The sequence below is a fragment of the Monodelphis domestica genome, chromosome 4 (assembly GCF_027887165.1).
Source record: "Monodelphis domestica isolate mMonDom1 chromosome 4, mMonDom1.pri, whole genome shotgun sequence".
Taxonomy (NCBI): domain Eukaryota; kingdom Metazoa; phylum Chordata; class Mammalia; order Didelphimorphia; family Didelphidae; genus Monodelphis; species Monodelphis domestica.
The window spans coordinates 46,963,031-46,985,841 of NC_077230.1; the positions used below are offsets into that span (position 1 = coordinate 46,963,031).

Consider the following 22,811-nt stretch of genomic DNA (forward strand, 5'->3'; position numbering starts at 1 on the left):
AGTAAGACTCAAGAGAAGTTAAGTGAGCCTAGGGTAACATTGGAACCAGGATTCAAATCAAGATGTTTTGATTCTAATTTGATATTTCTTTTCATACTGTTTTGCTGTCATTTATCTAGTTTAGCTATCTCATCCATGAGTCTCTTAACATCAATTTCTCTGCTCCTTTTGCTTGATTTTTTTTCTGTTTTGGTTTTGGGGGGCAATTATATTTATTTTTCAAAGGAATCTCAAATCCTTTTTGGAAGTAAATGGTGTAGAAGTCTTAAATGTGGTAAAATTAGATAGCTTTTGCCTGTTTTCTTGGACAAATCATTTTTGCCTCAGCACTCATTGGGATGTGATGAGTGAAACACTATGCTTTTGATTTTGGCCACTCCTGAGACAAGGCTAAGCAAAGAGTTGGCAGTTTTGCAACACACTAGAGGTTGCTTTATGGAACAGTTGCACAGGTAAATGCCCTTAACAATTATAGTTTCTAAAAATGTCACTGGTTTTTGTTTAATTGATTAGTCATGTCCAACTCTTTGTGACCTAATTTGGGATTTTCTTGGCAAAGATACTGGAATAATTTGTCATTTACTTCTCCAAAGATTCCATGGTGCATTCTAAAAGCATAAAAGTAACACAAATACTGATGATCAATATGGCGCTCACATTCTGATCATATAACAATTCTCTAGAATTCCTTTTGATTTTAAACATATTACATTCTGTGGTCTAGCCTAAGCCATACATGCTGATGTTCAACTTCAAAATAAAAGATTTTGAGCTAGTAGAATATAGCTAAAAGGTATGGGGAACAGAATATATCAATTTATCACTTGTTTAATAGGTAAAGGATTTGGGGTTTGGATTTTTAAAAGATTACTCTATTATAAAAATGAATAATATGGAAATAGGTTTTGAGTGATAATATATGTATAATCCAGTGGAATTGCTTGTTAGCTCTGGGAGGAGGAAGGGAAGAAGGGAGGGAGAGAATATGAATCATGCAACCAAGGAAATTTTTTTTAATAAAATAAAAATTATATTAAAAAATAAAAGGGTTAGGGAACAGGATGGAATGTCCTCAGATACTCAAGCCTTGAAAGCATTCTGCACAGGCAGAACAAAAATTCAGCTCTAGTAGAGACCTAAAAGGGAATAGACATACTCACAGGGCAGAAGGTGTGTAGTCTTCAAATGAAGCACAGTTTGAATGTGGATAAGACCAAATGTTGGTAAAAATGTTGTTATTTACAATTGGGGTAATGAGACCACTAGGTGGCAGTAATAGAGTGTCATATGATCCTACTAATTGCAATATGGATTTTTTAAAAGCAGAAATTCAAAATGGTGGAATCACCTCTATGGTCTGAATAACAAAAATGGATTTTATAGTGTACTTAGACAATAGAAAATGACCCTACATCACAAAACACTACGGACAAAACTGAATCAACAGAAGAAACTATTTAAGGGTTACCTGATAAGTTGAGGCAGAAGTTATTAGGCTAGTCTTTTATTTGAAGGATGGACAAAATAGAGTGGAAATGTATATAGAAGCCAAAAGGCATCTATGTCTAAAGTGTGTCATTCTAAAGAGGGACTAGAAAGTGCAAGTGAACATTTAAAGGACCATAGACTTAGAGTTGGAAAGGATTTCAAAGGTCACCCAGTATACTTCATTTATTTTACAGATGAGGAAACTGAGGTACTTTGCTAAACCTTTCCTGGTTCAAAAACCCTTTCCCTCCATAAATCACTTTACCTTGCCTTGGGGCATTGGTTCTTAACATGGCAGGGAGGGGGGTCATGGACCCCAAATACTATTTTTTAAATGATTAAAAATTAAATACATATTTTCATAGTCAAATCAAGATGTAATTTTTTCCCTTCAATGGTCCCAGATCCCTTAAGATATATCCATGGGGTCCAGGAACGCAAGTTAAGAACCCTTCATCTAAGATGATTTGTCTCAATTCAGTCTTGTCCAAACCCCAGATGAGCGAGTAAGGACCAAAGTGGGAAGGCAAGTCCATTGTCTCCTTTATATAAGAGCCACTGAGCTCTTCAATCCTTCCATTCTTTCTCTGGTGAAGGAAATACCTGTTTGCTATTTGAAGACTTTCCCATTTCTATTTCAATGTCTCTGTCATTTAGTTTTGTTGAAGAGCCACTTACATATTCAGGTCTTCAAAATCCCCAAAGTCTTGGTTGGGAAAATCTGTGTGTCCGTTTATCTAGATATGTGCAGTGCATGTGCATTTGTGCACACACTTATATGTATATGAACCAGGGCTTTGCTCACCCAGCATGTGAAGACTGCTTCGGCGGAACAGGTGGAAGAAGCCAATAAGAAGGTTCAACGGCTGAGATGGCGACGCAGCAAGGCACTGTGGAGTGCTTAGGGCGTGTTGGAGCACAAAAGACAACACAGCCATCCAATGCAGCTGAGGAAGTCTCCAGGTATAACGAGTTTTCGTGCCAATGGACCCAGGCTTCCAATGCCGAGAGAGTGGGACTGTCTGTGCATCGACTTTTCCACTTAAATCTCCTTCACGCACAAGTGTCTGTGTGTACACTCATCTATCCTCCATAGATGAAAACGCACAAAGACAATCGTCATCCTCAGTTATTGAGAGACTACTACTACTATATGTATACATACCTATTTTATTTTTTAAAAGGCACTACTTAAATATTAGTTATTGTGGCATGGCCAGGCCATCTCCTCTTCTAGTTCACCTTGACTTTGTCCTTCATGTTGTTGATAAAGTCTTTTAGAGCTCTGCTCACATAGAAATTCTCATTGAGAATAACAAAAGGGTAGATCTGCCCAAGCTGACCACCAGGATGCCTTTGGTGACTGTCCTTTCTAAATTGTGACCAGGTAAACTTTTGTTGTTGTTGCTAACTGCCGAATGACCTACAATCTTGATCAGGTCACTGGCCCAAGTAAAGGATGCACAGCCAAATGGAGAAAGAAGTCTGAGGCTCTTCTCAGAGAGGTCACCAGTGGAGTTGGGAGAATTGGTTTCATCATAGTCCCAAAGGGAATGAGAAATATAATTTTCTGGCATAGTTAGTCATCAACTTTGCAGCACTCATAATGAGCAGAAGTGGAGATAGTCATGAAGATAATTACAACTTGCCTAACAACATCTGTTTCAGAAGATAATAGCAGATGACACACAGCAAGTGTTTGCAAAACAATTTACATGCATTATCTCATATGACCTTCACCAAAGCGCTGGGAGATGGGCTATTCCCATTTTACAGATCAGGAAACTGGGGTTCAGAAAAAACAAGTGTCTTGTCTACAGTCAGACTGTCTGGAAAGAAATTGCTAGCCTTCTCAGTCTTTGCTGACTCCAAATCTGGCAGACCACCTTTTCTTCTGCGCAGTGCTGAAGGAGTAGAGAACTTTTATTAAGAATTTGATAGGAGTCCCTAAACGAAGTCAATATGTATTGTGCTAGATAATTTGACATTTGATGGCTTGAGTGAAAAAATAGATACTGGTTAAAATGGCCAAAATGTTGCTTAAAATATAGTTAAGGACCAAGAAATGAAAGAAAGCATTCCTTTATATAGTGAATATTTTCTTCAATAAAAATGAGGTATATGATGTTGGTTTGCTTTTTTGTTTTATTTTGTTTTCCCAGCATTGTTTACGGGCTTCTGTGAACGGTGTTTGCTTCTTCTGCATAATCGACAAAGTAAAATAAAGATCATTTTTCATTTCTCAACTTGCTGCATGTATTCCTCTGGACTTCTCCATCATCCCTTGCCAGTAAGCACCTTCTTCACCACCACCCCTTTTCTTCTTCCTTTAGTAGGTTGTCTTCCTCCACTAATTTGTAACTTCTTGGGGGCAAGGACTATCTTTTGCCTTTCTGTGTATCCCCAGTACTTAGCAGAGTGCCTTGTTAATAAAATTTTATTGACTGACCATAATATATTCATCATTACCTTGAATGCCTATACAGGATCTGGGAAGAGGAAGGGGGGCCCTTTGAATCTTATCCATCGAAAAACCTTGATACAAGCTGTATCAAGATTATACTTTAAGAGTTGGAAGGGACCTCAGAAACTATCCAGTTGGCCATGATTGTTCTGTCTTTGTTTTTATCTCTCTTTTTGTCTTTCTTACTCTGTGTGCCCTTTTCTCTCCATAAGTATAGGTACATACATGTGACACAAATGCTAGAAAAGGCTACCCAAACCGCATATATGTGCCTGTGTGTTGTTTATCCTTCATTTTTTAAGGGGCCCAGCGCCATTGCTGGGGACATCGTGGCTTGCACTTGAATTGGATTTAATTTAACTGGCTTGCAGGGAGGCAGAGTTGCAGGAAGTCATCAGGCTCACTCTCTCTTGCAGAGTCATCCAAGCCCTGTCAGTGCAAGACCAGAGTCAGAACAAGGATGCTGTGGATGACGTTGGCATCTTCCACCTCCAGAGCGCCAGCAGCTTCCTGGCCTTGGACGCTTGTTCTCCCGGACACGTGGCACACGTGGAAGTCTTCGCATGCCGGCAGTGGGTTTGAGGCTCATCCCTTACCGGGTTGAGCCTGCCTGCTGAGAAGCTTCTATTGGGGTGCATCCATTGCCCTTGCTTCCTTGAGCCACAGGTGAGAGGGCTGGGAGATCGGGGGCACCAAGGACAGAGGAGAAGCCCCAGAAAGGACTGCTCGAGCCCCCACCAGAGGCCCCCTTCCTTCAGATCATTATCTTAGCGGAAGCCCGTTTCCTTCCTGAAGATTACATTTCATCCCTTGCTGAGAGGAAGAAGGATGAGCCTGGCAGAATGTAAGGCAGGGACAGTTTCGCTTCTGCCTTTGGATCCTCCCAGAGCCCAGCCTGGCACCGGGAGCATCTTGGCTCTAAAGCTGGAAGGGACCTCCGAGGCCTTTTCGGTGTAACCACGCTCAGGAGATACCCCGGCAGTCAGCGGCTGGACCTGCTGTAGAGACAGGGAGGCAGCCTGGGCAGCAGGACGTGAAGCAGAATGTGCTTATTCACTGTGGCTCCCAGTTCTCGAGTCTTCCCAAATTGTCCATTTTCACAAAGTTGTTGTTAGAGTATAAATTGTTCTCCTGCCATTCCGTATCAGTTCAAAGAGAAGTTCAAGAGGCGCGAGGCTCCTTTAGCCTCCTTATTGTACACTTTCATCCCTGGAGGAGGAGATCCCTCTACTCCCCATTGTTCCCCATTTCGTTCTTATCAGAACTTTCCCTTTCACCCTTTGCTTTCCCTTTGATGATTAGAAAAGAGAGACTCACCCCTTAAACCCCAGGGACTCTTGAAACTCTTTCCTAAAGCCTGAGGGGAGAGGGAGATTAAGATGTAAGTGGACAGGGCGAATCCACCCTGCCTCAGAACTACAGATCTGCGTAAGAAAATATGTGCAGGCATGTAAAACCCAGTGGGATTGTGCGTCGGTTACAGGAAGGGGTAGGGGAGGGAAAGAATATGATTCTAATAACCAAGGGGAAATGTTCTAAATTGACTAATTAAATAAAATTTTCAAAAAAGAAAAAAGAACGTATGTGTATGTACATGCACATTTGTATTTTATGAGCTATCTTTCTCCTTCTTTCTCTCTCCCTTCGTTCCTTCCCCCCTTTCCTTCCTTCCTTCCTTCCTTCCTTTTTCTTTCTTTTCTCTTTCCCTTCCTTCCTTCCTTCCTTCCTTCCTCCCTTTTCTTCCTTCCTTCCTTCCTTCCTTCCTTCCTTCCTTCCTTCCTTCCTTCCTTCCTTCCTTCCTTCCTTCCTTCCTTCCTTCCTTTCTTTCTTCTTTCTTTCTTTCTTTCTTTCTTTCTTTCTTTCTTTCTTTCTTTCTTTCTTTCTTTCTTTCTTTCTTTCTTTCTTTCTTTCTTTCTTTCTTTCTTTCTTTCTTTCTTTCTTTCTTTCTTTCTTTCTTTTCCTTCCTTCCTTCCTTTCTTCTCTTACCTTCCATTTTATTTTATCTATTTTATTTTATTTAACTACATGATTTAGAATATTTTCCCATGATTACAAGACTCATGTTCTTTCCCTCCCCTCCCCCCACCCCTTTCCCATATCTGACACACAATTCCATTGGGTTTAACATGTTACCTTCCATTTTAGAATCAATACTAAGTACTGGTTCCAAGGTAGAAGAGTGGTAAGAACTAGGCAATTAGGATTAAGTATCTGAAAGTCCTGGGTTCAAATTTGACTTCAGACACTTCCTAGCTGTATGATCTGGTCAAGTCACTTCACTCTGATTCCCTAACCCTCGCCACTTTTCTGTCTTGTATATACTGTCGGAAGGTAAGGGTTTAAAAAAAAAAAAAAGCAAAATATCTGGGAGAGCAGAATAGGGGAGAGTATGGCGGTCCCTCTCCAGAGTTCTCTAAGCTCTCAGTAAATTTCAGATTTGAGCTGAGTGCCAAGTCCCCAGAGCTCTCCTGACCCTGACCTTGGAGAAGGGAACTTGTGTCGGGATGTAGAGATGTGGAAGCCAAGGAGGAAGAAGTAAATGCCACAGAGAACAGATGGGAGATTACGGGTGGCTGTGGGGAGTCCCAAGCTGGGGCAGCAAGGATGCTGGGAGCAGAAATCGAGTCCAGGACAAATCCTGTGCTGCTGATACAGAGGGCAGCAAAGAGGGACGGGTAACTTTCCACTCTCCAAATCAGGGTTAATTGGCAGATGGATCATTTATTATTTTAGGTTCTCTCCACTACTTTTCCTCTCAGATTGAGAAGCATTTACACTTCTTTTTAAATGTTTGCTTTGTTTCTTAAGTAGAAATTCTTTTTTTTAACCCTTATTTTCCATTTTACAATCAATACTGTGTATTGGCTCCAAGGCAGAAGAGCAAGAGGTAAGGGCTAGGCAAGGGGGGTTAAGTGACTTGCCCAGGGTCACACAGCTGGGAAGTGTCTGAGGCCAGATTCGAACCTAGGACCTCCTGTCTCTAGGCCTGGCTTTTCATCCACTGAGCCACCCAGCTGCCCCCATAAGTAGATAATTCTTAAGTAGAAAAAGGTGTTGATCAGTAGAAGTGCTAAAATGTGGATGTATTCTAGAAAAGCCTCATAAATAGAAGGAAGAGAGAGTGACCTTCATTCTGGAGTGTTAAAAGGTTTATTTTAGACTTGATTCAGTCTAAAGGGGGCAGGGGCTACTTTCAAAGAATTCAACAAAATGATAAATGATCCTGAACTGTACAACCTGGTGATTAATTTGGGATTCAGATACCTGTAGGGATAAATTGGGCACAATGAATACAGTTCTGGTCCTCGAATCATGAGTTCAAATTTGAATCAGACTGTAGCTATGTGACCTTGGGCAAGTCATTTAACCCCGTTTGTTAAATGAGCTGGAAAGGAAGTCACAAACTTGGAATGCCTCTCTGACAAGAAACTCCAAACAGGATTGTGGAGAGTCAGACAGGACTAAAAAATCACTAAGGGCAAACAACAGAAGAGATAAAATTGCAAGGCTTTAAGAGCAAGGGCTGCAAGAAAAGAAAAGTCAGCATTATTCCTTTCTTTGGCTATCGCTCTGCTCCTTGCCTGGCCTTGAAAAGCCAACCCATGGGGGCAGCAAGACAATCAGGGGATTGAGAGACAGTCTTGAAGACAGGAAGTCCCTGGGTTCAAATCTGGCCTCAGATACTTCCTAGCTGTGTGACCCTGGGCAAGTCATTTAAACCAGTTTGCCTCAGTTTCCTCATCTGTAAAAATTACCCAGAGAAAGAAACGTCAAACCACTCCAGTATCTTTGACAAGAAAACCCCAAATGGGGTCTCGAAGAAGCGGTGGCAAGTGAACGATATCTTTTGTATTGACTTATTTGGGTCACGTTATTCTGCTCAAGTGTGTGAGCTCCTAGGGGCAGGAAGTGTTCCATTTTCATCTTTGTAAGTCCAGTGCCCGCCTCAGAGGGGATGTTTCATCCACACCTGGTGAGTTAAGAGCATTCATTTAAAAGGAAGAGCTGAGGTCCCTTGAGGAAAGGGAATCGGGATTTAGTAGAGACTCTTCCTCCCCCTCCCAAGTGGGTCCCTTCAGACTGGCCTCCCATACAATATCCGGGTCTCTTTCTCTGATTTACTCTGACACACTTTGCAAAAATCTGCGATTGAATTCAATTTTTATTCAATGCTCCCTTTGCACGTAGCATTCTATTACACGTGTGGAGAAGACCGAGCCTGGGCTTGACAATCGCCATTCTGATTCTGCTTCCTGTTTCCTAAGCAAACAACAGGAACAAAACGCGGCCCCAAACCCTCCCAGAAATGCACGCAGAGGCCTGAGATTCATGGAGAAAGGCGTTGTGGAACTACTTGGCACCGTTATCCCTGGGGCTCTCAGCCTTCCACAGGCCTGAGAATGGGTGGCATCTACTATGTTCTCTTCCTAGATTGGTCAGAAGAACCTAGCAGGGCAGAAATGTGGTCGCGCGTAAAAGCATCATGATGTCCTATCTTATTTCCTCTTTAGGGCAGGAAGTCCTCTTAGGAACTAGATAAGGGGACGAAGGGAAAGCGCAGGTCTTACCTCCTACTAGCAAGTAGCTGTTGGGAAACAACGTTTTAGCTTGCATAAGCGCTCTAGCATGGCCAGAGTGGAAGAGGTCGAATATTCCATCTGCATACACTCTAACAGGTCTGTCAACTGTGGATGAAAGGAAATGCAGTCATCAGAAACGGGGAAAATAATATTTACGAGGAAGTCAAGAAATATTTACTAAGTGCCTACTATGTGCCAGGCACTGTGTTTAGTGCTGGGAATATAAGGAGGAAAGAGAAAGCCAAACCAACACCCCAAAGGAAGCTGCAAGCTGGGAGGGGAAGGGAAGGTGCCCTCATCAGTGGCATGATGGGGATGTCCACAAGGGACCAGCCAGGAGGGAGAGGAGGAGGTGCTCACAGGCACTCCCATCAGAGGGGCTCTAGATGCACAGAGGATGCTCATGAAGAGAGTTCCAGGGCTGATGGATGGATCTTGTAGGAGGATTAGATGGCTGGTCTGGGCACCCTCCTCAACTGGGTACACTCCTTTTAGGTCTGTGTAAAGGTTTTCTTGAACAAGATAGAATCTCTATCCTCACTGAGCTTTCCAATTTAAATATCAGTATTCAGGCTTTGTTTAAAAAAACACTAATGTTTCTATTGTGTTATCAATGGCACAGGTGGGAACAAAATGAGAACACGTGCTTTTTAGTCAACAGGAGAGGTGATGTGATAGAGTGGAAAGATTACTGGCTCCAGGATATCTTTGATATCCCTTCTGGCTTTAGATCTATGATCCTAAGTCAAAGAATAAGACATTACTCTGTTTTCCTAACTCTTGGGAGTTGTAGATTGTCTTTTTCAACTTGCAATTGAGGGAAGGGGAGGGGAGGGCAAGGTTGGAGCTAAAACGATAGAAGGGGACAGTTGAAGAACAGGAATGGTTTCTAAGGTCCACCTCCTTTTGTCCAGTGTCCATCAGTCTCACTTTTCCATCTATCCCCAAATAGGAACAAACGACTCCCTAATAAACCAAGTAGAAGCATTTTTCTCCCAAGCACTGGAAGAAGGCCAAGTGATTTAGAACAGTGTTCTCAGAAAAGCAATGCCATCTTCAAGTTAATGACACGATAGCCTCAGACTTTATACAATTCTCTCTAGATGCAATACAATCTAATTAATTTAGAACACAAAGAAAAAAGGAAAGAATATTGAATTAATTAGATTTAAACTGTTCAATATCTTTAAGAGCAAATCCGAGAATATCATGTCAGTTGGGGAATAGCAGTGGCTTCAAATTCTTCTTGTGGCTTCACAAGATTTTCCCGTATGACCAAATTGATCATTCAAAACAGAAATTACTTTGCATAATAATACTAACTAGCAAAACACTCTTGATTCCAATAGTATTCTTATTCATTTTGGTTTTGATTAAAGAATGCTGACTCTAATATTTATACACAGACATATATCAGCGGAGGGGGGCGAAAATTAGGCTGGCTTGTGAGTTTTTACTTTTGGTTCAAAGTCATTGTGATAAAATAATTCAGGAAGCAAGGAAAGCAAGGAGGAGAAAGAATACTATATAGAAAGATACATAATAATATGTGTAAAGCTACATCCTAATTTGGAACACAGAATCTCAATCTTTTTAATGTTAAACAATGATGCCGCGGTTGATTTGATTTTCTATACTAAAACTAAAATCGTACAGGATATATTCATGTTTTATGTGAATTAAAATGAATTAATTAATGAAATAATTGAAATAATGAAATAAATGAAATGAATTATGTAGCAGTCCGCCCCCTAGCTATGGGCAAGGGGAAAACAGTCAGTCTTGAACATGCTTAGTACTGCTCATGGCTGGGAAGGCCTCTGACCCTTGACCCCAGCTTCTCCCAGGTTAGGCGGGAAAACAGGTTTCTTTGTTCTCCCCTGGTTAAGAGAAACCACACCTATGTCTTGTCATTAACCAATGAGGGTCATCCCTATGTACTGTGTATATTTGCATATCAAAAACTATATTTAGCCCAGCAAGCTCCGCCTTCTCTCTCTCTCTGCTCTCTCCTTCTCTTTCAGGATACCTGATGGCTGTCCTTTAATCTTTCTCTATTCACCTCTCTGACCTGTGTGGTATGGATCTCAGGACTGGAAAAGCCTACGCAATGGTCCTTTGATCAGAGCTTAGCTGTGGCTCATTGATAATTAATAAAGACTCATTCTGACCACCTCATATCTCTAATAGGACTCCGTCACTCCCCTCGTGGTATCAAATACTTCTATCCTGTCTCTATCTTCCTACCTTGTGGCTTCTCTCCCCTCTGAGAGAGAGCTACAAATTAAAAGTGAATTAAAATATTTTGAGAATTCTATAACGTCCTTTTGGGTAAACAAAAATGTCCTTAGGGCACCATATAACCAGGACTAACAATCACGATCCTCAACACCAGAGTTTCTCAAATCTGGTAGTCTACTGATTTATGAAAAACAAGAAAAGAAATAATTTGATAGCATAACATCCTTTCCACCCTCAAACTGGCATTATCAAAAAAGTAATTGCAAAAGGAATAATAAAGTGGAGGAATTCCATGGAGACTGGAACAACCTCCAGGAAGTGATGCAGAGCGAAAGGAGCAGAACCAGGAAAACATTATACACAGAGACTGATACATTGTGGTACAATCGAAGGTGATGGACTTCTCCATTAGTATCAATGCAATTTCCCTGAACAATCTGCAGGGATCTAAAAAAAATACTACCCACAAGCAGAGGATAAACTGTGGGAGTAAAAACACCGATGAAAAGCAACTGCTTGACTACAGGGTTGGAGGAGATAAGACTGAGGAGAGACTCTAAATGAACACTATAATGCAAATTCCAACAACAGGGAAATGGGTTCGAGTCAAGAACACATGTGATAACCAGTGGAATCATGCGTCGGCTATGGGAGAGGGAAAGGCTGGGGGGGGGGGGGGGGAAGAAAACGATCTTTGTTTCCAGGGAATAATGTATGAAAACGACCAAATAAAATAATGTTTAAATAAAAAAAATAAAGAAAATAAAATAAAGGAAAAAAAGTAATTGCAGAAAATTCCTGTATATTCACAATTATTAAGGTCAGGTGATTTCTAGTGAGCTAAATATTCCAATTAATTTGGAATTGCCATGTACACCCAACATGGATGACCAGTTTCTAAATATTTGGGATATAATAAAATATACTTGATTCTAAAATAATACTGAATACAATTTAATATTTCTTTGATTCTAGGGGTCAACAGTCCCAAATTGTGAAGTGGGAAAAATTCAGCTTATTTCATCTTTCTGGTTCATTGAATATTGTATAAATAGTAATTACTATATGCTCATTGGCACAAGGAATCCTGTTGGGTATTGTATAAACCAACCTCTGCAGAGCAGTTCTTTGTTTCATTTATGCCCTGGAATCTAAGAATACACTTAGGCAAATCAGAGATAATTGTGCAAATGAACTAGAACAGCCTAGCTACAAGGGATCTGAGGTCCCTAATGCTCTACACTGAGATGCCAGAGTTGGCTCTGGATTTCTAGCATTTTGAAATGCACAGATCCATAAGGAAATTAATCTTAGGAGGTAGAGGTCAGCACAAGAATTTAGGAGATAGATAGGAAGACCAAGAAAGGCCCCCAACACCCAAATATGTATCAAGGGGTCAGAGCCTCATTTTGGCACAAAGTACTAATTAAAGCTGAAGAGATGAGTAAATGAAAGAAAATACCAAGCAATATCCAAAGTATTGCAAATCTAACTCTCTAATACCTGTAAGTAAAGACTCAAAGGGATTGTCCACAAGAAAACAGGCTGGACCCTATTTCAAGAAATAATAAATCATCTCTGCCTAAATCTAGTAAAACAAGAGAAAAAAGTGAAAATAGAAAGAATCCACCAATTACCTCATAAGGGGAACCCTAAAAGGAAAAGCCCCAGTAATGTCATAAGCAAACTCCAGAGCTTATATATTCAGGAAAAAATCTGTAAAAATACCACATCTAGAAAGTGTCAGTTCAGGTACCAAAGAACTACAGTGAGCATTACACAAGACCAGACAGCTTCTCATTTTAAACTAGAAGAGGCCTTGAAATTATTGTTGTGGTTGTTGTTCAGTTGTTTCAATTGTATCCAACTGAAACCTTATTGGGAATTTTCTTGGCAAAGATCCTGGAGTGGTTTGCCATTTCCTTCTTCAGCAAATTTTCCAGAAGAGGAAACTGAGGCAAATAGGGTTAAATGGCTTTCCCAGGGTCACACAGCTACTAAGTGTCTAAGGCTAGATTTGTACTCAAGTCTTTCTGACCCCAGACCTGGCATTCTATCCATTATAACTCCTAGACCTTGGGCTAAAGTATTCCAAAGAATAAAATACAGAGGTTTTACACCCAGGAAGAGTTTACTCTAAGGGGGGAGGGAGAAGAGAAGGTTCTTTAGGAGAATAAAAGATTTTTTAAACATTTATGATAAAAGATTAGAGCTTAAGTTTGAAATGCAAGTACAAAGATCAAGAGAAACCTAGAAATGCAAATTGATCTAAACAATTGGAAGGATATCTAGGATGATGCAGTGCTAACATTCTAATGGCGAAAGAAGAAACAAGTGTCCCTCGAAAACCTTATTATCTTCTAAAGGTTCTAAAGGAATTGTATAAAATAGGGGCCTTGAAGGTAGAGAGGATCTGTTCTGAGGGTAAAAGGTAGAAGGGAAAAAGAGGGAGTAAAATTTGCTATTTCTCATAATAAAGGTGCATGAGATAAAAATATAAATACAGAGGAAAGGGTAGGAGTAATGGGCTTCTGATGAGTCTCACTCTTATCTGAAATAGGCAAAGGAGAGTTGAGTATACCTACATAGATTCTGGTAGAAATACTTCAAGTGGAGATAGCCTCAAGCAAAACAAACTTCCACATCAGAAAGGTAAGATTAAAATGTTGGGAGTCAGGGTGGTAGGAGAAAAGAAAAGATAAAAAATAAGAGAATTGACAATTGGGGGGTGGCTAAATAAATAATAGTAGTTGCAATAGTAGTAAGATCTGTATAGTATCTAAAATCTACCAGGCAATGTCTTAAGCACTTTATAAAAATAAGCTCATTTGTTTGACACAGTTTTGGGAGGTGGATGCTATTCTTATCCTCTCTCTTCAATCGAGGAAATAGAAGTTAAGTGACTTGCCCAGAATCACTCATCTAGAAAGTAACTGAAGTTCAATTTGAGTTCAGATCTTCCTAATAGATATTGTAATAGGATGTTATTGCATGATAAGAAATGACAAAGCAGACAATTTAAAAGAATCCTGGGTAGTATGAACCAATGTAGAGTGGAATGAGCAGAATCAGAACTATTTATACAAAGAGAACACTATTATAAACAAAAACTTTTAAAGATAAAATCTAATTAAAGCAAAAATCAGCCAGAGGCTCAGTGGACCTATGATGAAACATGTACCTAACTCCATACAGAGAAGTAATGAGCACAAAATGCAGAGAAATGCATTTTTGGACATGCCCCCTGTGTGAATTAATTTTACTTGATGATGCTAATTTGTTACAAGGGTTTCATTTTTTCTTTTGTTTTTATTTTCTTTTACTTTGAGGGGGAGGTTTCAAGAAAGGATGCCCCCAAAAGAGGATTCTATAATACAATATTATACAATACTACAACCACAAAAGAATCAATAAATGGATCATTGATCATATTTAAAGGCCTTACTATGTGTCAGGCACTGAAATGCACATGCATAAACAAGGCAAAAACAGTTTCTGTCTTCGAAGAACTTATGTTCTAATATGAGAGACATATATATGTATATTTATGTTCAAAATAAAAATCATAGATGGAAAGTAACCATAGAGGTAATGGCAGCTAAATGTAAAGAGGAGGAACCAGGCAAGGTCTCCTGTAAACGACCACACTTGAACTAAGTCTTAAAGGAAACCAGGAAGTACAAAAATTAGATATAGGAAAGGGCAGCATTTTTGTTATTGTTGTTGTTGTCCAGTTATTTCAATTGTGTTTGACTCTTTGTGATTCCACTGGAGGTTTTCTTGGCAAAGATCTTGGAGTGGTTAGCTATTTCCTTCTCCAGTACATTTTATAAATGAGGAAATTATGGCAAACAGGATTAAGTGACTTGCCCAGGGTAGCAGCTAGCACGTTTCTGAGGCTGCATTTGAACTCAGGTCTTCCTGACTCCAGCCCCAACACTTGATCCACTGCACCCCTTGGCTGCCCCTTGGCTGCAGTCTAGGCATGGGGAAAAGCTATTTGCAGAATCATGGAAATGGAAGCTGGAGTGTGCTAGGAGAAGGAAAACACTGTGAACATTATGGCTGGACTGTAGAATGTGTGGAGTGAGGTATGCTGTAAGATTAGGAAGACAGGAAGTGGCCAGGTTAAATGGCAAAGGACTTGTATCTGATTCCGGATATAATAGGAGCCACTGGAGCTTGGGAATGGGTATGGAGACCCGCCATTTTGAAGAACCATTTTGGAGCTGAGTGAAGGATGGATTGGAATGGAGAGAGAAGTGGGGAGATCCACTGGGAGACTATTGCCTTCAGGGAAGAAGCGAGTCAGGGAAGATGTAGCAGGGACTTGAACAGGGGTGGAGGCTGCAGGAGTGAACAGAAGGGGAACTCAGAATCACAGAACCTTGATGTGAATGAACCCAGCTCTTCTAAATACTGTGTGCCCATGTAAAACCCAGTGTAATTACACGTCGGCTATGGGAGGGGAGGGAAAGAACATGAATCTTGTAACCATAGAAAAATATTCCGGATTCATTAATTAATATAATTTTTCAAAAACCTAAATGCCGTGTGCCCTTGTGTGTGCTCTTAATATTCTCTGGACCTTAGTTTCCTCAGATATAACATGAGAAACTTTCAGTTTTCACGTAGGATCCAAGACTGATTGGCAAATGTGGCGTACATTAGCAATAATAGTTACAGTTCTAGGACATTTTCTAGATGTACTTTTAGCAAAAAGAGCTTGCATTTAAATAGTATTTTAAGATCTGTAAAGTACTTTATTCTCTTTTTTTAAGGCTTCAGTTTCCTAGCTGTGTGACCCTGGGCAAGTCACTTAACTCCCATTGCCTAGCTCTTTCACTTTCTGCCTTGGAACCAATAACTTAGTATTGACTCTAAGACTATTAAAAAACAAACAAACAAACTTCAATTTCATTTTAATTTTGGTTATGAATTCTCTTTCCCTCCTTCCCTCCCTTGCCCAGTGAGAAAGCATGAATTATTTATTTGTGTGTATATATATCATTTTAATTATATGTATTTCTATATAGTAGCACTCTAAGTATGTAATCTAATTTGACCCTCAGAATAACCCTGTGAGGGACATTTTACAGATGAAGGTCTAAAGAAGGTCTTTGTAGGGCTACACAGCTAGTATGAGTCTGAGTCAGGATCTGAATTTGGGTCTTTCTAAATCTAAGTCCATCTCTCTGACTGTTAATCTACCCGTCTATCCTACAGCAAACTTCTGAGGTAGGCAGTGCAGGTATTACTACCCTTGTTTTGCAAAAAGAGTAAAAAGAAAGTCATAAAACTAGTGTTAGAAGTAGGACGTGAAACCAGATCTGGGACCATAAGTCCCTCCCCATAGCAGGGGCCAGGGGATGCTTGAGGGGTTGGAGAGAAGAGTGCTGACCCAGGGAGGGGCTTATCTGCACAACCCCCTCTGCCTCTGTGCAGAACAGCCCAAGGGAGCAGAAGTTACTTCTTCCTCCCCTGGAAGGCCCTTCCTGGCTCTCTTTTCTGGGAGGTCACATCACCCTCACAGGGCCCATGAAAGTACAGTACATAAATGGGCATTTCACAGCACATCTCTTTTGCTAGGAAGAGATTCTCAAGGTATAAGACACACAGCTTAAAATAAATTATAGGCACACAGTCTTTGTGAGATTCCATTTCCTTGCCATGTGTTCAAAGCATTAATCTTTCTTTTTTTAATGTCTATAGCATGATGCCTTTGGCCCTAACCCTAGCAGAGCCCTGAGGTTCCTTTCTGGTTAGGCCACCCTATTTCCACCCTCAGCAAGGCAGGGGCTTACTTTCTCTCTACATTAGTGCTCTAAGGAAGCAGTATTCTCTTCCACCTACGTCATAAAGAAATCAATGCTTTGGTTTCTGTCTGGTCAAACCTGCTCTCCTCACCTGCCCTCTGAATTCCAGCTTGACAGTTCTGGAATTCTGTCTGCAGCACTTTTATGAGTTAGTTTCTCTTATCTGGCATATGACTTCTTGAAGACAACCCTCTTTCAATCTTCCTCAGTTCTCCATTCTGTCCTTTTCTAAAGCCCCAGCTGTTTTTGCCTATGCCCTGTAGATTCCCCATGGTAGCTCCCAATCCCCTATCCAGCGATCTTCCCAGTGAGAGGAGCCTGTCTGCTTAACTGTCTGACAATATTATTGCAGTTGATTAACACTTTATCACCCACACTCTCTCTAACCCCCTACACATGCACATACACACACTCTTGGCCTCTCTAAAAAGGAATTAGTAGCATATAACCAGACTCATCATCTTTCTTTTGCTACAATGATCAGATCTCATTGACTCAAAATTGTTTTGTATTTTTAAAAGGAGGAAAGAGCTTCAAAAACGATCATCAGATATGAATTAGAGCTTGAAAATGAATGTGTTTGCCTCTGAAATCTTCTTGGAGGTCTGAGGAATAGAAGGAAGCAAACAGGGAATTATTAAGTGCCTACTATGTGACAGGCACTGTGCCAAGCACTTTACAAATATTTTCTCATCTGATTCTCACAACAACACTGGGAGGTAGGTGCTACTATTTCCCCCAATTTACAGCTGAGGACACTGAGGCAGAAAGAAGTTTGGTGACTTGTGCACTGGCAGGGAATCAGGAACCAAAGTTTTGACAGGTAATTGAGGGAGAGGCAACAGATAAAGAGGAACACCACTTCTCCCTCCCCCCAGGCAGAGCTGACTGGAAAATGGAGTTAGATCTGACCAGAGCTAAAGGGTAAGAGAAGAATCCCCTTCAATCTCTACTGTAGTTGATTGTATCTTCGATTCCCCTGTTAGTACATTTAAGATGCCTGAGTTCTCAGTAAGTTGAAAATATCTATTTATTAGATAAGGGGTTGGGTATGATAAATTAGGAAAGAGAAAATAGGAAGTCCCTGACCTATCTTCCTCCTAGTCTTCTTCAGGGGTTTGAGGCTCAAGTCTAGGGACTAAGTCCCAGATGATCTTAATATCTTTTGTAGGTTCAAGATGATGGTATTTCTTGGCACAGAGATATTGATTTGAAGTAGTCTTTGAAGAATAGGCTATTTGCCTTCCCTGAAGGGAAACAGTCTCTATCCAACCATTGAAGGACAGATGATCAGTCTGGATCTTTTTCTGCTCAACAATGGATTTGAAGCTAAGTAGGTTCGGTGAGGATTTTGCTCCTTCCCTCTTAATTTCAAAAGGAAGAACTGCCCTACAACTGCTCAGCTCCTGCTTTTCTTAGCTGGAGGTTCCATTCCCATCCCCCGTTGGCAGCTAGAGTTCTATCTCCTGTTTCTATGAGATATCACTGCCATTCAGTCCTTGCAATTTCAGCATTTCTCTATTCCACAATTGCCCAGGATTTCACATTTAGTAATTATCAGAGACAAGATGCAAACTGCAGTCTTCCCAATTCAAGGTCTAGTACTCTATCCCCTATGCCACATAGTTACTTCTATGGAGTACAGAGACTTTTAAAAAGTGATGTATAATCTCATTGGCTCAGAAGAAAAGGAGAGACAGTAAAGGCATCACACATAGGATTTTCACTTTTTTTTTTCTTTCCCTCTCCTCTGGTAGAGCCTCTTCTATCCCTGACTATATGCCAAAATTAATCTCTGCTCTAGGAGAGTTGAAAGCTTGTAGCTATTTACACACCCCCCTCCTCCCACTTGGTGTAGAGTTAATGGCTCTCAAGAACAACTAGCCAGGTATCAAGCTAATGGAACCTTTGGAGAAGAATCAATTTGTAACATGATTCCATCTTTTTGAAGGTAGACTTGCGTCTGTTGCACCTTTAAGGTTATTGTTAAGATGAACTATTCTTAATTTAAAGTCATTTTTAACAAATAGAATTATATGTTCAGGTTGAGCTGAAAATTTTGCTGACAATCTTTGTGTTTAATACACTTCATTAAATGAAACACATATCCTTTCTACCTCTTAAAGAAAGTATTTTTTTAATTGAGTGAGATACATCTAATCTTGAGTTCTTTGCTCCCACAGAGTTTGTGTTTGGGAAAAGAAATCAACTGAGTTCTAAAATGCTTTCCCCTGCTCCACTGGTAACATGGGGGATGCACCTGCGTGTGTTCATTTCTTCATCATTTTTTCCCCAAAGATTAACATCAACACAATTGCTACAACCTCAAAAATGTCATTGTAGTCTAATCCCTTTGATTCAAATCAAAATGGTTTTTGTTTTTTGGACAGGGAATGTATTTTTTTGTGTGCAATAGTCTAGATTTTGGTTTCTGATATTTCTGACTATTTATTTATACTTTTCTTAAAATTTAGACATTGCCTCATTTCTGTTTAATTCAACATAATTTATACTGTTAATTACAATGAGGTGGAGTTTTTTGCCTTTTTTGTCATCGTCATTGTTTTTTTATTTTGGCAGGATCATGTGGGAACAGTTAATCCATGTCATCCTTTGCCCATTAATGTTAACGATGGGAAAACAAAGTTTCAAAACCACTGATTATCCAAACTTCTTTTCCCTTGTTTTCCAACCAAGGGAATTTCTCAAATCATTGGAACTCAACTTTAGCTAGGCTGGTCTCCTTATTCTACTTGACATACGTCACATTCATTCTGACTTCTGTCCCAATTTGCTGAGACTATTCTCATCATGTGAAATGCTCTTCCTTTTTCTCTCTGATGATCCAAATCTTACCTGTCCTTTAAAGGTCAATTTGTACCTCACATTTCCTAAATATACCAGGCCACACTGATCTCCCCGTTTTCTAAATTTCTCTAAGACTTACTGCTAATATCAGTCATTTTGGTAATTAATCATGTTGTATCATTACTTAGTTGTTTCATTTTCATTTCTTTCATTACTGTTCACTGGATTGATTTTAGAATCAGAGGTATAGAACAAGAAGGGGACTACTTTACACATGAGGAAACTGAGAGATTAAATGATTTGTCCAAGATCATATAAGTGATAGCAGAATAAGTATTGGATGATTCTAAATCTTTTTATCATACTATGTCAAGAGTAGCTTTTCTCTTCATTGTACACTCTTAGAGGGAAGGGATAATGTCACATTTTTAATTTTTAAAATCCTCTGTGTCTAGCACTTGAATTAATGTATTTGTTTAGCAGATGGATGCATCTGTTTAGCAGAGCACAAATTTGTTCACCTTCAAGGCATAGCATTATACTGACCCTTGGGACAACTAGGTGGCTCAGTGGATAGAAAGCCAAACCTAGATTCAAGAGGACCTGGGTTTAAATCTGACCTCAGACACTTCCTAGCTGTGTGTCCGTGGCAAGTCACTCAGCCCCAATTGCCTCCTCCATATGGGTCTTTTGCCTCAGAACTGATGCTTGTATAGATTCTAAAACAGAAGATAAGTGCTAAAAAACAAAACAAAACTGGCCCTTTATTTTACACATTATATGCTAATTGTTTGGAATTTGTCCCATGTATTCTTATCAATGTTATTTTTTTTATCTATCTATAAATCTAAGGGTGTGACTCAGGTAATGAAATGCCTTCCATGTTTCCATTTATTTGTCACTGGTGTCTGTCAAGGCAGCCAACATTTTGTGAATAAGATGAAGTATGGCCTCACCTGGTGTTCCCAAGCGGGCCTGAGCAATGGTCAATTTTTCATGGGGGGCTTGGCACTGGCAGCTGGTTTCATCTGCAAATGGGGCAGGTGCGGTCAGGGTCTAGAAGGGAAAAAGAAAAAGGGAATACAAACTGATAACATTCCCTTACAAACTAACTTCCCTTTGCAACTTCATTGTTCATTTAGACCTCTCTGGTACACAGGTGAGGCAAGAAATATATTTATTCTTGCTAGAACGTGTGCTATGATATTCCTGTGAAGGGCATGAGCAGCATTGGTCCTGGGGGCTGGGCTTTCTTGGCATAAGCTCCACTGTTCACTTATAAATGTCACGGAACTTTGCAGGGCCTAAATAACCAGTCACTAGCTCCATGGGAATGTGGAAGTGGAAGAAATTGTCATATCCCCAGTTCTCCTACACATATTCCCGAACATTCAAAGGCAAAACCTGTTTAATAAATAGACAAAAACAAACCAACAAACAATACTAATGTGGCCAATATCAATTTTGTTGTTATATCAAATGCATTTGGTCCCATCTGTGTATACTCCTCTCTCTGGGTTAAAATTGGGAAGTTCACAACAATTCTGGTCCATGGGATATATAATTGCTTTAAAAAAAAAACACTCAACAAATGAGTAACTGCTGGGATACCTTGCTCAGCTTGGGCTCAACTGGTTGGGGTGTTGAAGAAAGAAGCTAATTAGAAAGATTCAATAGGAGTATCTAAGTGGCTCAATGGATAAAGTGCCAGGCCTGGAGTTGGGAGATCCTGTGTTTAAATCTGGCCTCCAATACTTCCTATTTGTGTGACTCTGGGCAAGTCACTTAACTCCAGTTGCCTAGCCCTTACGGTTCTTCTACCTTAGAACTGACATTTATATCAATTCTAAGGAAGAAGGTAAGGGAGAAGGAAGGAAAGAAGGAAGGAAGGAAGGAAGGAAGAAAGGAAGGAAGGAAGGAAGGAAGAAAGGAAGGAAGGAAGGAAGGAAGGAAGGAAGGAAGGAAGGAAGGAAGGAACAAGAGGAGGAGAGAGAAGAGAGGAGAGAGAGAGAGAGAGAGAGAGAGAGAGAGAGAGAGAGAGAGAGAGAGAGAGAGAGAGAGAGAAACCCACCCAGAAAAGTAGTATTGCATTTTTTAGTTCAACTACTTAAATAATAATTAAATAAAGGTTTACAAAACACAATGGCCCTTTATTCTACCCTTAGATGTCGATTGTTGGGTGCTAGGCTTAAATAAGAATTTCACTCACCTTAGGTCATGGAATTAGGCAAAGGCAATACTGGCTTTAGAGTGTTAGGAATAAGGATTTAGGACTAAATTACTAAAACTAAATGACTCAATGTTTCTTATTCTAATCTCTGATTGAAGTGATATGTGTGAGTATTCTTACCACCAACATATATTGCACTCCCTAATAGATTATTTCATAAATTGTCACTGAAAAAAATTCATTTGCTGACAAAATGAATTTGAATTCATTTTGGGAAAGCTAACATATTTCAGTGGAGATATAATCTCATCAATGTGCTATTGTCCACATGTTAAAGATTCATTCATTCATTTAATAAACTTACACTAAGGACCTACCATATGCAATAAACAGTGCTAATAACATAATAAACATCCAATATTTTATTCCCACTTTATAGAGATGAGGGCAGTGGAGTATGGCCATTTGATCTTTGCAACATCTCTCAGATGTATTTTCTTCTCTCCTCTGGTAATGCCCCAGAATATGCTCTCATCTCTTCATGCCTAGACTGCTGCAATAGCCTGCTGATTGGTGTGCCTGCCACCAGTCTCCCAGTACTCCAGTTCATTTTCCATTCAGCCTCCAAAGTGATTTTCCTTAAAAAGCATAGGGCAGCTAGGTGGATCCGTGGATACAGAGCAAGGCTTGCAGTCAGGAAGACCTGGGTTCAAATATGACCTCAGACACTTTCTAGCTGTGTGGTCCTAGGCAAGTAAGTCACTTAACTCCCATTGCCTAGCCCATACCACTCTTCTGTCTTAGAACCAATACATAGCATTGATTCCAAGATGCAAGCTAAAGGTCTTAAAAAAAAAAAAGCATAGGTCCCAGTCATTCCCCTACTTGGAAAACTCTAATGTCTTCCTATTGCCTCCAAGTATAAAATCTTTTGTTTGGCATTCAAAACTCATTATAAGAAGTTACCCTCCCATCTTTTCAGATTCAAAGACACTGATCTCCTTGATGTTCCTGGATAAGGCATTCCCTCTGTAAGCTCCTGACTTTTCTCTGGCTATCACCAGGGCATGGAAATCTCTCCCTCCTCATCTCTCCCTTCTGATCTGTCTGGCTGCCTTTGATTCCCAGAAAAGAAAAAAAAACCCACCTCCCAATCTCCAGGAATCCTTCTCCAATCCCTTAATATTAGCATCTTCTCTCTCTTGCTTATTTCCTATTTGTCATATATCTTATTTGTACATAAT

At 40.1% G+C, this 22,811-nt stretch overlaps 1 protein-coding gene across 4 annotated transcripts in view; it reads right to left on the reverse strand.

Annotated features, from left to right (window-relative positions):
- PCYT1B (phosphate cytidylyltransferase 1B, choline) overlaps nt 1–22,811 on the reverse strand; it is a 130,941-nt gene that overhangs the window by 45,035 nt on the left and 63,095 nt on the right. For 3 of the 4 annotated variants that reach the window (XM_007493401.3, XM_001362246.5, XM_007493405.3), the window contains exons 2-3: nt 20,354–20,453; nt 8,521–8,637 (exon numbers count right to left, since the gene is read on the reverse strand). In XM_007493401.3, coding sequence (XP_007493463.1) covers nt 8,521–8,637; nt 20,354–20,453 — 217 coding nt within the window. The remainder of the gene's footprint in view (nt 1–8,520; nt 8,638–20,353; nt 20,454–22,811) is intronic. The other variant, XM_007493404.3, reaches the window with a different exon arrangement.